At 42.8% G+C, this 15,507-nt stretch overlaps 1 protein-coding gene across 1 annotated transcript in view; it reads left to right on the plus strand.

Annotated features, from left to right (window-relative positions):
• cacna1bb (calcium channel, voltage-dependent, N type, alpha 1B subunit, b) overlaps positions 1–15,507 on the plus strand; it is a 135,663-nt gene that overhangs the window by 35,818 nt on the left and 84,338 nt on the right. The window contains 3 exon segments of the mRNA XM_034546505.1: positions 9,477–9,568; positions 10,221–10,373; positions 14,986–15,173. Of these exon segments, the coding sequence (XP_034402396.1) occupies positions 9,477–9,568; positions 10,221–10,373; positions 14,986–15,173 (433 nt within the window).

Here is a 15,507-nt window from a genome sequence, read left to right on the forward strand (position 1 = left end):
CAAAGATGGCCAGACTTTACTGTTTGTGTCGCTGTCATTGTTTCACTTGGGCATCTGCTTCCTGTTTGGATCCCTGTGAGATGATGAAAATGCTTTTATTGGAACACCTGGACTTTAGCTGTTTGAAGTTTTCCAAACACAATCTAAGGAAGGACTTAACTTGTGTCTCAGTTCCATACGACACACTAATACTATGCGGAATGGACTGTACGCACATGTTCAATGTGTTCTGTTATTAGTTAATGTGCAACACATCGATGTAGAACAAATGGTTCAATACCTCCAATGAGAGGATATAAAAATCTCTTATTCCAGGTTTAAAGGTACCCTGAGGGTTTTTCTTGTTGAACATTATTGTCTTCAGCATGTTACTCGACAAAATAGATTGTGTGTAAAAAAGAAGGAAATGTTGAATGTATTTCTCTCTCCTTTGAACATTTGTAAAAGTATTAAACGTTCCTACTTCTGCTGGTGTATTTCTTCTTTTCACCACCTGTCGATTAGAATAGCCTTTAACCTTTGGGAAGAATGTGCAACATAAAGACGACCCAGACGTGAACGCATTGCTTCACAGTGCTGCTAGTGGTCAAAAACCTCTACAGGGGTATCGATATTTTGATATGCACTACATATTAAAAATCCTTCCTAGAATTAGTATGAAGCACACTGCCCTCAGCAAAAATATCTGTACCCCAGCATCGGAAAACATCTGAAACACTTTCATTCCAACACTGGTGAAGGGATTTATTGGATACCCTCTGCAGTGAAAAATCCAGGTTAGTCCTTTTAAAAAATGTATGATTTTAGGAAACCTTCCCAACGATACCAATTATCATGAGAGCGCTTACTATCACAGAGCCTCTAAATGAGGTCTTTGTGGCTCCACCCAGTAAGTAACCCAAGTTGGGCCCGATTCATAGGAGAGAAATATTTTCTTTGAGGCAGGGAGAAATGAAACCGTGGCGTTCATGAAAAATTAAAGGTTTTGCTGCTCAGAGATGCTCGTTAATTGGTGGAGCCTCATGCTGCTGCTAGTGTTGATGCTCCTTCTCTATCTGGGCCTATTTGGCTCCCCTACTTTTAGGACCGGGACCAATCAACCTTGGGTTTATTACCAGGCGCGTATTGGTATTGGGTTTACCCTGTGAGTCTGTGTGTGAGCTGCCAGATGTTTATATGGACAGATTTTGTGACCGGCAGTACAGTGCAAGAGGCAGTCTCCAAACATTACAGCAGTGGTGGCTGGCCAATAAGGGGGCCACGGGGCCTAGCCCCGCCCACCTCGAGCCACAAAAAAAAAAAGCATAACAAAATTATAATATTATTAATTATATTTATAAATATATGGAATATACCCAGTAATATTGGTAAAATAGGATATCTGAGCAAGATCTATGCTTTTCCTGCACTTCCCGCACGTCCTCACCGCCTGTCTGCGTGTATCAGCTGCGCTGGGGCCGAATCGTTCTGGCCCACAAGAGACGGGTCTAAGAAGCAGTTTAGCCAATTACTGATTAAAGATATAAATGAGTGATATACAATTCAGCCAATCAGCGTCCTTAAATAGGTTCAGCTTTGGACCAAAGTCGTCTGGCCCAAAAGCTGCACGTTCTCATCAGGCGCGAGCGCTTCTCTCCCAAGGAGACCCTTTCCTGTGTTGTGTATGTTTACTGAGGCTCGACTGACTGGCTCAACAACACATCTCAGACCTCCACCACACACACGCACACACACACACACGCACACACACACACACACACACACACACACACAGATACAGTCTTGTGTGTCTTTTAAGCCTTATTTGCTCGGTCCACAGTAATGTGTTGTTTGGCACTCGTCCAGAGATGTACTGCATCAATAATAACACACAGAATGCTACAACATTACATATCTATATATTCTTGTAATTATAATAATTGTGTTGTGATCTCATCTGACATATGTATACTGTGCTTAAGTCCACGCTTATATCGACCCAGGTAATGACACTTGATTCAACGTTCCAGTTCGTCCTAAAGGTAGAAAAGCAAGCAAATATACATCCATCACTGCTGGAAAAGAAGGTCCAAAGATGGATGATGAGAAATGAATACTAATAATACTAAAACATTCATTAAATTAAATCATGTTGCAACATTAAAGGGGCAATTGGTCACATTTTATGGGTCAGTTCAATCTGTGTTGATGGTTATTGTAGGCAGTTTATTCCTGAGTGCGTGCTGTATTGATCGAGCAAGCTTAGTTCTCTCACTTGTGGAGACGTGCCGGCAGCGCCTACATGTACCAGGATGCATTGGGCTTCTGACACCAGGAGGGTCCACGTCGGCCTCCCCCCTATTGCACAGCTCATGCAGCCACAGCCTCGGCCTAACCTCCACCGTTTACTCTGGCTCGAATAAAACACTGTAAAATGTTACCTCGCACCATATCATCCTCTGCATCCATATTTTGGGAAGCCATTTTATGTTAGAAACATAGATAGTGTGCAATACAAGGAAGTTCTGTTTTTCTGAGCTGCGTCTAGAGCACGGCGCCTCCTGCCTACCCAGAGGCACAGACTAGGAATCCAAAACTGAAACAGCCGCTAGTTCTTCCCACCTCCAACTCGTCAGCTTCAAATTCGGCTCTCTGTCAGTAGAGCATGCACTGAGCAATGTGTTGCTTCAATCGACTGCATTCACCCTCATCACTGAGTGAACATCCACATGGAAGGTGGCACATCTTGCCGTCAGTTGTTTATTACATGTCAGATGGCTTTATTTGAGGTAGGTCACTAATGTAGCTCCTGTTGAATAATTAGTAGTGTCATGTTATTCAGCAATATCCCACCATTTGTGCTGTAGGAGAGCTGGAACATATGGCCCAAGTCTTCTACCACAATATAGGTCATATCTTGTCTCCATAACGATGTTTATGGAGTGTAGTCCTGGCAACGGGGACGCTGGCGAAACTTAACGCCACTCCGTCTAGGACTGTTTTTATTTTTATTTTTTCTACCTTTTTTACAATTTAACATTCATTTAAATTATTTAAAATTGTATTTAACATTGTAGCCATTCTTCTGACTTCATTATTCTGCAAATCTTGGATTATTTTTTATTTTGTGATTGCCGTTGGCTCCTGCTCTCCACCACTGCGATCTGGTCAACTGGCATTGGCCGGCTAGCCGACAGTCTCTTGCTGGCCGGCGGCTACCAACGAGCCAGCCGACTCCCTGCTGGATGCTCTCCACTGCTGCCGCCTGGATAATCCTGGACAAATGGCGTTGGCTGGCTAGCCGACAGTCTCTTGCTGGGTGGCCGACAGTCTCTTGCTGGCCGGCGGCTGCGGGCGAGCCGGCCGACTCCCTGCTCCGTGCTGTTGCTCTGAGGCTGGTCGCCTCTCAGCGGTCCTGTTGCTCCGGTGGTCCGGTCCGTGGTTGGGGATTGCGTCCTCCCCGGCTGGCATGGTTCTGCAGTGTTCCACCTCGCAGCTCCTCGGGCTTAACGGCTTCTCTGCTCCTCCGTTTGTCTTGGCCATCGGGGCGCTCGGACTCCTTCGTCGGCCCCGTTGCATCCACAGGGCCTCCCGCGGAGGGTTTGTTTGCTCCTGGCCTGATCGCTCCACGCTTTCCATCCCCTCCCTCTGGTCGGCCGAGCGCATCGCTGCAGCTCGTCATCACAACAACAGTCCCCAAGAGCGAGATGATGGCAACGAAATTAGGAACTGTTACAGCTCCCCCAGCACCCTCTACTCTTCCTGCTGACTCCACTCCCCAAAACCGGACTGGTACACCTTTTATTACCTCCAAGATGTCATCCTTTTATGCAGTTCTTTGGTTCCCCTATTTTAGTTTGTCTATTCTGCTTTATTTTGTATTTGTAATTTTCTATTCCTCTATTGTGTTCATTGCCTATATGTCATTGTCTCCTATTTTCTGAAATGTTTACTTGTATTGATGTTATGTTTTTACCTTGCTTCTAGATAGAGCACTTTGTAAACCCTGTTTTTAAAGGTGCTATATAAATAAATGTCCGGCCCTAGTTTGTTCTTGTTTTAAAGGTGGAGTCAAACTTTCCACCTTTTGAATGCTTCTCATAGAACAGATGCAATTTTACTGAAACAATATATATATATATATATATATATATACACAGTATAGTTTTTTTTTCAATTATGCTGGACGTAAAGTAAATATGAGGTTGTCAGGCCTGAGCTGATGTTGAATCATAAAATCCGAGCTACGTTAGATCCCAGCCAGAGGATGTGAGCTTGCTTGCTTGTTTCTCTTCACTCCGCTGCCTTTGCCTTGTTTATGAGTTTCATAAGGAGGACGCCTGCATGTGTGTACGTGCGCGTGTGTGTGCACATAAAATCGTGCATGCGGTGTTAAGTTGTAACCACGGCACGACAACAGCAGCCATGTTTGACAGCGAGTGGCTCTGGCATCCACGATGAGTTCATGAGTACCCCCTTCTGTCCTCGTGTGCATTGTGGGAAATGCTTGCTCTCCTGACTCTGTCACAGCTGTCCACTCACATCACATAACGTCATGGCCCACCACATGCGCACACGCACACACACACACACACACACACACACACACGCACGCACACACACGCACACACACACACACACCTACTCCACTTTTGCTCACAAACAGGATGTGACATACTGACGCCGGCTCATGTTTGCTTTCCTCATTTCCTATTAGATGAGATGGTAGAAATGAGGTCTAATTGGCAAGAAATGGTCTGTGTCTAATGATGGGGTCTGTTTCCTACCGTGTGTGTGGTCTGTGTGTGTCTGCCTGCACATCCATGCACTCTTGTCAATTTAACAAAATGGACATTTCCAGAGCAATTTTAGCTGTGACACCCAAGTTCTGAGGCTGAAACGGACAGAAAGACAATAAAAACAAAAAAAACAGACAGGCAGTGGGCTCAGACGAGATTCTAGATTTGAGCAATGCAGATACTAAAATTAATTTCAATCTGGTCGGTATTGTGAAAACAGTTGGACCAGCCAACTAACAGCCAACCTTGTGCCTTACTGCTAAAATAAACAACCATTATCCTTTGGGTTTTGAGCAGATCAATAACGTTCGACATCACAGTGATGGTAATCGAACAGACAAGAGACAGAAAGGAAGGCTGAGAAGCAAAATAAATATGCAGTTTGACAAGTCACAGGGGAGACACATATGTTAGGCTTTGCCCGTACTCAGTTGCCAGAACAGCAGGACAAACAGTGGCGTTCAAAGTGATTTCCCTAACGTGCTGCTTACTGTATATGTCAGTGCCCAGACGGTTGTTTGTTAAACTTAAAGTCCTGACAAGGAATCCTGATGTGTACATCCAAAATAGTTTCTTGTTTTCCCCCTCAGTTAAAAATGTCTCTCCCTCCTGCACTGTGTTTTACCAGTACAGCTTCCCACCCCTGAGCTGGAATGACAGACAGGCAGGTAGACATATGTTATGCAACAGCACCAGCTAGACAAGCAGGTATTGAATTAATATAATCATACAGTCTGTGAACAGCTGGTAATGTTCAGACAGGCAGACAGCAGTTTCTTCTTTCTTCTTGCACCGTGTTCTCTTCGTCCGTCCTGTGGGAGACTCCAGTGTCTCCTCTTGCCGCGAAGTGTGAGGAACTCAATCACAGCCCCCGGCCCCCAGCTGACGAGGGTCGCAGTAATTAAACTCACTGTGCCTCACGAGAAGGACGCCTTTTTCTCTTTTTGCCTCTTTTTCTCAGCTGCACCTTTCCACCTGTGTTCTTCTTTATTTTTGCTGTCGCTGTTTTTTTAAAGGAACAGTTACACTTCTTTGGGATATGACTTGCTCTTTCTCAAGTTAAAAACAAATGTGCCCATCAGCAACTCTAGATTGCACATATCGCTGTTTTTACACAAACAAACTAGATCTCACTTGTTTATTAGTGAGCTTCAGAGGTGCTGTCAGATCTTTTTTTTAACCTTTGGACAGAGCCAGGCGAGCTGTAGCTTGTAGTCGTTAAGCTAAGCTAAGCTAACTGGCTGCTGGCTGTAATTTTTGCGTTTATCCTAGATTGGTATCAATCTTCTAATCTCTTTTCTCTCGGCAAGAAAGTAAGTAAGTAAGATTATTTCCCAAAACTCCTCAAATTAAGCTGGCAAACCTTTTGAACCTCGTTGCGACTAACTTGTTGACAGCACGTTCCCCAATTTCACACCCCGTGGCAACGTCAGCGTCCTAAATGTCTTGTATTTGATGAGTAGTGCTTGTGTGAGAATATTGTCTCCTGGTGAGCATGCCGACCATTGTGTTCAGTCATCCATCCAAACCGAGCGGAGGAAAGTGTCACATTATTTTTGCACCATGAAAATGAATCGGCAGCTAAATGGAGAGAAGTGTATATTCTTTCCTTCAGATGTTTTGATGGGCAGCATGAATCTAAGTTATCTCCGTCTCATTCTGCCATTCAAGGTTGAGTTAGTTCAAGTTCTATTCTTACTCAGTGCAAAAGGGCTGAATCACAAGATCTGGATATACGTACGTATACTTGATGAACAATACAGAAAATGGGTACTTTATTGTGTACGTGGGAATGTGTACACAAATGTAGAACTCATCTGTGTGTATGAATGTGTCTGTGGGAATTTCATTTTCTTCTTCTTTTTTTTCTTGTTTTGGGGACCGACCCGAAGAACGAGCAGAAAGCTACCTCCTTTCAGATACACTTTGTACCGGTGTGTGTGTGTGTGTGTGTGTGTGTGTGTGTGTGTGTGTGTGTGTGTGTGTGTGTGTGTATGTATGTGAGAGAGCGCGAGTGACAAACGATAGCATCACCCTCCATATTTCCTGTGCCGGTGTCTGGCGCCCACATGGATATATTGTGGTGATGATAAAGGGATATTAAAACTCATGGCTTCTTGCGCAGCCTGCTCCCTGCCCGACTGTCTGTCTACACAGTCATCAAATCATCTTTACAGGCAAACACACACACACACACACACACTCTCTCACACACACACACACACACACGCTCACACACACACACACACACACACACACACACACACACACACACACACACACACACACACACACACACACACACACACAATTTGACATGCAAATTTGTTTTTACTTACTGCCAGAGTGGGATTGTCTCAATGTATTTTAATATAAGGCAGATGAAGAAAAACTCCTTCCCAATCATAACATAGACTTGGTGAGACTGCAAAATATTAATGTTTGTTTATGAACTGGCCACTGGTCTCCTGTCTTTTTACAAAAGTGGCCCCAAGGTAAAGCAGGTGGACTATCCTCGGTGTACGTGCTGCTTTCAGCCCTGATTCAAGGTGTTTGTGAGTGAGTGTCGCGAGGTTGCCAGGATGATGGGTGTTTGCATTAGTTACACCGCACTTACGTTACAAGTAGTAGTAGTAGTAGTAGTAGTAGTAGTAGTAGTAGTAGTAGTAGCTGTATTAGTAGTTAAAGAAGCCAGTTGTGTGGAATATTGAAACACAATATTTGTAGAGAGACAAAGAGAGAGACTAGATGTGAAGGTTTCAGCACCATGGAGAGGGACAGCAACAAAGATGTCAAGTATCATTAAAGCCAAAGGGAAGTTACAATTGAAGACTTGTACCTTAATTGGTTTAATTGTGATTATTGTCACAGTATCTACTGTTAGAAATGTCACCAAGTGCTGTAAATTGCTTTTATGTTGTTTCTTTACCTCAATTATATGGTCTTTATTTCTCGGTTAAGACTTGCAGTGACTACAGTGCAGGACTACTACGCGTGACGTCTGGAGGATTATTTTATTCCTGATTTTTTTTGTGCAGCCCAAGCTTCAACCATAACTTGATACAAAACAAACTGAGCTGTAAAATGTTTAGTTCAGTTGTGTTTGCATTTGGAAAATGTGTATAGATCCATTGTGACTCCAATGTGTTCTGAGTCTTGATCTGAGAGCAGCTACTGTGTGCGATGGTTTTAGTACAAAGAGTGGGTTTACATGTTCACCACCATGAAAAGAGACACAGAGAGACTTTGGATGTTCATTTAGGTCTTTCCACTACAGTTTTTTAAAGTGTGAATGCATGTTTTCATACGCTGTTTTGCAGTCCTCATCGATATTTCATCTTTACGTCATCCCTCAGCTCTGATCTCTCTCTCTCTCTTTTCCAGTTCCCTCCTCTGACTGCTCAATACTAAATCTAGGTTCCCTACATGGAGCCGTACATTGTAAAGCAATGCGATAAATAAAAATCCAAATTTGCATGTGGGGAAAGTATTCTGAGACAATTATGAAAAACAGCATTTAGACATTCATCACTGTCTGATAATTTCAATATCAACTGCAAAGCTTGTGCATGAAATATGTAGAAAACAATACATTCTATGTTACATGGCAGGCACTTTCATCCCAGCAGACTGATTTCATAAAGCACATCTGTCCTTTATGGGTTACCATGCCAACTGGTACCCAGGGAGCGATAAGCAACCTTTCTTGTTTTCTACTTTTTCTGTCCGTGTGTGTCTGTGTGTGTCTGTGTGTGTGTGTGTGTGTGTGTGTGTGTGTGTGTGTGTGTGTATACTGCATTTCTTTCAGTCAGTCGTGAGTGTTTCGCTACCCACTATATGTATAAATAAAAGCTATTGTACTCCTGGGGATTTGGGCTCCCGAAGGTACTTCACTGAGAGGTTTAAGGACACACATATAACTTATACTCAAATGCTTTTTAAAAAATGCATCATGAAACATCTCAGTGTTTTCCAGTGAAGAGGAAACTAAATGTGTCTTCAGTCTGATAATCAGGCTAGTTATGTCATTTCCCTCAACAAACTGAGGCAGACTTCTCTCAATCATTTTGTCTCTACCATTGTTGGTCACACTTGACAGAGAGAATGCTACACAGAGTAGAAACTTAAAAAAAGATGAAAATCTGTTTCAGCTATGTGTTTACAAGTCAGGGATTTGAATAATTTAGCTTCCTTTAAAACTGGTAAAGTAGGGAACGTGTAGGAATGTCTCCCTCTTCGAATCAGGATCAAATTATTATTCCTGGCTGCAGGGATACAGTCATCCCTCCTCCTCTCTTTATTGCCCCCCCCCCTCTCCCTTTCTCCTTTGCCTAGAGCGTGTGTTTTTTTCCTTTCTGTGTGTTTCAGTGGAGCACTTAAGTCTCCCTCTCTGTGTACAGCCTGTAATGAGGGCTGCCAGCTGGGTCTCGCTGGCTGGTGCACACACACACACACACACCCGCCACACTATGTTGCTCCTCCACTTGTAGGTAAAAGCAGATATGATGTGATAAACCTATAGGCTCTATGTGTGTATAATGTGTTTGTGTGTGTGGGAGGAGGCAGAAAGATTAAACATAAAAATAACTGTTATGTACAACCCTCTGTATTGTGTGTATCAATGCTACAGTGTCATATTGGAGACATTTTAACTGTGCTTACTTTTGTGTGTGTGTGTGTGTGTCTGTGTGTGTGTAGAATCCTGGCCACGGTGGGTTCGGACTTCGACCTGCGAACACTGCGAGCAGTGAGAGTGCTGAGACCCCTGAAACTTGTGTCAGGAATCCCCAGTAAGTACCTCAACATTTGAAGATATTACTTCAATAATTGTACTGTGGACAAAGTGGCTTGTACACACTCCAGGAAAATTATTTTGTAGCCCAGCTCTGAATTGAGAATTGAGATAAATAGACAGGACTCCATGCATAGAATGTGTTCACAGTGTTGGACAACACTAACAGCTCGTCCCTTCAGGCCTCCCACCAACATTATAATATGATTGTAAACAACAAGCAAACAATTATTACAGGCCAGATAAAATTATGTGGCTGTCACAGATATTACAATTATTTATTTTTCACAGCAGTTGCATTATTGATTGCTGTTGCTGTTTTTCTTTTCACACAAATATTTAAGTTTTTGAAGAAGATACCTTTAAATGATAATTCCTGCTTATTACAACTTGTGTTGTTTGGACCATCGTTATTTGGTATTAATAGCATTGCACCCGCAACTATAATTGCTGAGACCTGGGAAGCCATTAACATTGCGAAAAATAAGCTAGATGATCAAATTGGAGTGATGTTGTGTTGTTTATTTTGGGTGAGTCTAATGTCATCATAGCTGAGAGAAATGATGAACAAGACCCGAGGTGCGATGAACCTTAACTACCCTCAGAAATAGTTTGCCTGCTGACTCTCCCCATCTTCTCCTGACCCTCAGGTCTCCAGGTGGTATTGAAGTCCATAATGAAAGCCATGGTTCCTCTGCTCCAGATCGGCCTGCTGCTTTTCTTCGCCATCGTCATGTTTGCCATCATCGGGGTGGAGTTTTACATGGGCAAATTCCACACCACCTGCTTCAAGATAGAGACTGGTGAGAGCAACAGCTTGGCTGCGGCGTGTTGTTTGTACGACAACGCTGATTATCGGCTGAGCTGACAAAGAAAAACTTTCCCTCCTTTCAGCTGTGTTCCCAACAATCGTCACGCGGGAGGACATTATATTACATGGCATATTTATGCAGGCGTACATAAATGATTCATACGTTTCGTGTATATATGTATGTGGCTTAGGCGCAGCCTCACATCCACAGTGCCTATGTCAACGTAAGAAACAAGTGCACAGCAGAATCTCTGACAGCCATTTCTCACTCCTTGATTTTGATGTATAGTATTTTCACAGTCTTCAGAGCTTGATTGATATGGCTTCTCCTGTATTTCAATAGGGATGCTTATGTACCGCGCCTCCTGATCGAATTCTACCTCTGAGTTAATGAGGTTACTATTCACTCGTTCTCCCCGCTACATTAGAGAGAGCAGCAGTAACGCCTAATGGCGTTCCTCGCTGTGTGAGTAGGAGTGGCACAGCGTCTCAACAACAGTGTTTTATGAGTTTCAGCTCCTTAAATGTGAACCGTGTTGACTTCACATTTCAGTTTTACAGGTTTATTTGAAAAAGAAGAATAAGGTTTCCAGATAGTATTTCTGTTGGTTGTAATAGATCTGTGCCATTTGTTTCCAGTCTTTCAAAGAATTTGCAACTACACATAAAGCTAAAGAACGTTAAAGTAAAGGTTAAAGCTGTACCAGCAACAAAGAATAGTAGAAAATGAAACAAAACATCCTAATTTCCCCTATAATTATAATTATTCCCTATAATATTTCCCTCTAATTCATTATTTTCAATGAAACCCAAAGGGACCGTGCCAATGATAAGCAGTGTAGGCTTACTCAGAACATCACTCATTCTTGGCGATAATAGATTAGAAACAATGAATGTTGTTTTGCACATTTGAAAAGGAAACCATCGACTAACTATGAGATCGCACAAGCAGTGAGAACGTCCCACTTGAAACACGTCACAACTCACCTCCACTCCGCCTTGAGTCTCCCACCACATGCCCTCGAGGTGGTCTGAGGAGAAGGAGAAGTCTCCTCTGTGTTTGAGTCAGCGTATAGCAACAACACCTATTTATGATCATCTACAGGCAGGCACTATCGGTGCCATTATTAGTAATTGCAGAAAACACGTTCAGTCTGCTCGGCTGAAATGACCCATTGTATAATGCAGTTCTGGAAACTAGAAGGCTTTATTTCCTCGCTGCTGGTGTCAGTGTGAAGGCGTGACTCGAGGGTTGTTGGCCAGCTGTAAACGTGTGCATTCCTCTCTGTGTGTGTGTGTGCGTGTGTGTGTAGGTGTGCGTGTGCATGTTCCAGCCCAGTCAGGGTGCTCGTAGTGGTGTGAGCAGCTGTGACAGCCTGCTCATGTACAGTACGTGTGTTATTGAGCTATTTTAATCAGTCACAGCAGGGTTTGATGAAGATGAGCAGCAATGGTAACAACTTTCTCCATGAAGACTGTGTCTTTGTGTGTGGGTGTGTTTCACCAATCTTGTGGGGACATCAACCTGATTACAAATACACATGGTGGGGACTTGCCTTCCTTTTGGTGGGCAAATGGGGACAAAATGCACGTCCCTTTAATGTCAATCATTGCATTTTAGGGAAAAGAAATGGTTGAAGGTGAGTGTTAGGACTAGGACTAGGCTGGTAGCTGTTAGAGTTAGAAACAAGGTGAATCTCCAGGAAATTAATATAAGTATATGTAATGTCCCCGACAAGTCATGAAAATACAACTGTGCATGTGTGTGTGTGTGTGTGTGTGTGTGTGTATCTAAATGAGTGAGTCATAAGCGGGTAATACTAGATAAAGACAGTTTTGTGGGCCATTTGTTTTGAGTATGTTTGCATGGTGTCTTTTTGTGTTGTGTGCTTTATTGTGCTGTCCGTCAACTTGAGCTCAGGGCTATTCAAGCCATTGGCTTCTTTGTCCTTTGCACGGTAGTAAATTGTTTTTCCCCTTTAATTCTCTCCACTGAGACTTTGCCTTTGTATACATGATGATATATTGCCATGAGCCATTCATTTAGTTGTTGTTAAAGATAGACAGACGAAAGGATGGAATTGGATCTCCGTGACATTAATTCGATTATGAGCAAACTCTACAATGTCCAATATTTCTGAAGGTTTATATATATTTTTTTTTTTCACCTTGAATTTTAAACGGATCATTTTTAAAGATGCTAAAATCACACTAAATCACCTGGAGATCCTTTAAAATAAAGACCAAACAAATATATATATTTCTTCCAAAAAATAGGAGAAACCTGAAAATGAGCCCTAATTATTTTGTCACGGTATTCCATTAGGAACTGCACCCAGGAGAAGAACATAGAGGCGCGAGATGTTCCCATATGGTGTGTGGACACTGAGTCCGGCTGACACAGCACCTGTCAGTAGGAAGGAAAGGGACACGTTTTACTGGAGAGACACCAGAGGGATGTTGGCTGTGCAGTCTGGCTCTGCAAATCATCGTTAAAACTTGGCACGGTGGTCGCGGCACTATCCCTCATGAAACTCTGGGCGCACAAGGCATCTGTTATACTCAGCACATTTATTCTTTTCCTCTGATCCCCATCTGCTGACTTGTGTGCCAGCAAATCCTTGAGACAAACTCTCGGCACCCTCCATGCACTCTGTAACTTGGTAATCCCTGAAAAGTTGGGACACTTCTAGCTTAGTTATACTGCAGCCACACTCGACTAAACTGGAACACTTTTACAAATTCACTGCAGAGCACATCTTAATCAAATGTCAAAGTTTATTTTTGCACATAAGTCAATCATATCCGGTATGTTAATATGGCTGAAAGCACTTCCGCACGTATTGATTTACATCGTTACCTGAAGTGCATGTTCGCAGCAATTCTTTCCAACATCAGGATGAATTGGTCCACACTGAGGTGTGCACGTAAAGACCAATAAGCATCCCGGAAATCCTGGTCTGACTCAGCCCCCTCTAAGCCAGTGTGGTCTGCAGTGTGCTGGCAGCTGTGCACCAGTATATTCGACAAGTACGCTCCACTGGTTTGAATGACAGATAACGTGTGAGTACAACAGAGATCTGATCGAGCCAGGGGGAAAAAACATGGAGAAAAGTCCGTAAAATGATTTAGATCCGACTGTGACCTGGTGGGTATCAATGATATGTCCTAATCTGACGCTGGCTTCTGCCTTGCTGTTTTTTTAAAAATGTTTTATTATAGAAGGAACCTAAAAAAAACGACAGGACCTTTCCATGCAAAACCTGAACATTGTCAAGTCCGTTGACGTAAAAATTTATTTTCTCAAATCTTCCCCTTGTCATGATCACACTTGCTGCCGCACACTTCTTTATACTTTACACTTAATAATTAATTTTCTCCTTGAATTAGTTTTTTTATTTTTATTTGCCCTTATGCACATACATGAGCAAAGAGATAAACAATGACACATATTTGTTTCAGACATCATACTCATTTAGTAAGTATGGTTGGCATTGCATTAGTTTCTATTTGTAGCGCACACATTTAGTCGATATACTTCGGTACATTCACACTTTAGTTTGTCGTTTGTACTTTAACAATGAGATTCAAGAAGATAGACCCAAAATAAATATGTGATGGGGTAGGATTTTAAAATCAAGGATAACAAAATACAAGCATTTAGCTTTTTTAATTGGCTGACATCATAATCTTTATGTGATAACCCCAAAATGATCTGATCAGCCATTACATACAATGTGTTTTTAAGTTACTTATATAGTTGACCTCTTTCATTGCTCCAAACTTTAGTACATCATTTGTACATTGAATATTATTCATAATATGTTATCCTTAATTCTCCCAGTCACTGCGATATGGTACACCTTGTTGTAGGTACCACTTGTCTTAACTTGGATGTAATTATCTATTTGATGCAGATGTGGTCTTGTAGTACAGTCTACAGAGAACAATTCAAAATCCAATGAGAACCAAACAAAAGAAAACGCATGTTTCTTTATGTTTCGTTAACTAGCTGTAGGGGGAAAACGGGTATCTGACAAATAGATAACTTCCAGATGTTCTGAGTGGAGAAGAGAAGCGGTGATATTGGCTGCTGGCTCGGTGCCTCTGGTGCGATAACAGAGACGCTCTGTTGGAGCGTGCAGTCCATCTTTGTACCGGCCTTCACCTGTGCTCACAAGCTTTGTGCAGTGACTGACAGAATGAGGCTGCAGCCTCACTCTGCATGACATGTTTGGGAGGTCAATGGTCTCCAGTTGAGGAGGGTGGAGCACCTGGGTGGTTCCCTTTGGAAGTGTTAGCAGCACGACTGATGACTGACTGTTAGGAGGTCATGGGTCACGTCAGAGCAGCGTGAGGCAGCTGGAGAAAGTGGCAGGGGAAAAGGACATGTTGGCTGCTTCCCTGCTGCAGACCTGACCCACTTAACACCTGTTTTTGCATTTGGGGAAACGGTAATTATTATAGTGGCTTAAGTTGTTTTAAGATCTATCAATTCATCCACCAATCAAATAGACACAGCAGTTTAAGTAAAAGCCACCTGACAACATGAATATGGATATCCAAACTCATTCCTTGTCTCTCTTTACTTCTTTACCCGGCAGGTGAGCGAGCAGCAGACTGGCCTTGTGGTCTGGAGGCTCCGGCCAGGACGTGTCCCAACGGGACCCAGTGCAGAGAGTACTGGACTGGACCCAACTTTGGCATCACCAACTTTGACAACATCCTGTTTGCAGTGCTCACTGTGTTCCAGTGCATCACCATGGAGGGCTGGGTGGACATCCTCTACAGCGTGAGTCTTTATGCACTTAAGAGATTTTTGGAATGTTGCATAAGCTTGATTTCTTGCAGTCTGTGTTTGTCTTCATCAACATCTTCTATCTTAATGTCTTCTCAGCTATAGTTCACCCTCTATTGGCAGGGCTTCAGGATTTCTTGCTTGTTGGTGTGTTTGTTAGTTGACTTGTCTTCAACCACTTCGGTTCAGAGTATAATACCTATTGGCAGCCAGATCGATATTCATGGTCCTCAGAAGGTGATTTTTCTGGTGCCAAATCAAAGTGGTCTGGCCCAAAACTACATGAAAATGTGTCTTGAAAAAATAAGGACTGGATTTAATGAAATCA

This window comes from Cyclopterus lumpus, chromosome 12 (assembly GCF_009769545.1).
Source record: "Cyclopterus lumpus isolate fCycLum1 chromosome 12, fCycLum1.pri, whole genome shotgun sequence".
NCBI lineage: Eukaryota > Metazoa > Chordata > Actinopteri > Perciformes > Cyclopteridae > Cyclopterus > Cyclopterus lumpus.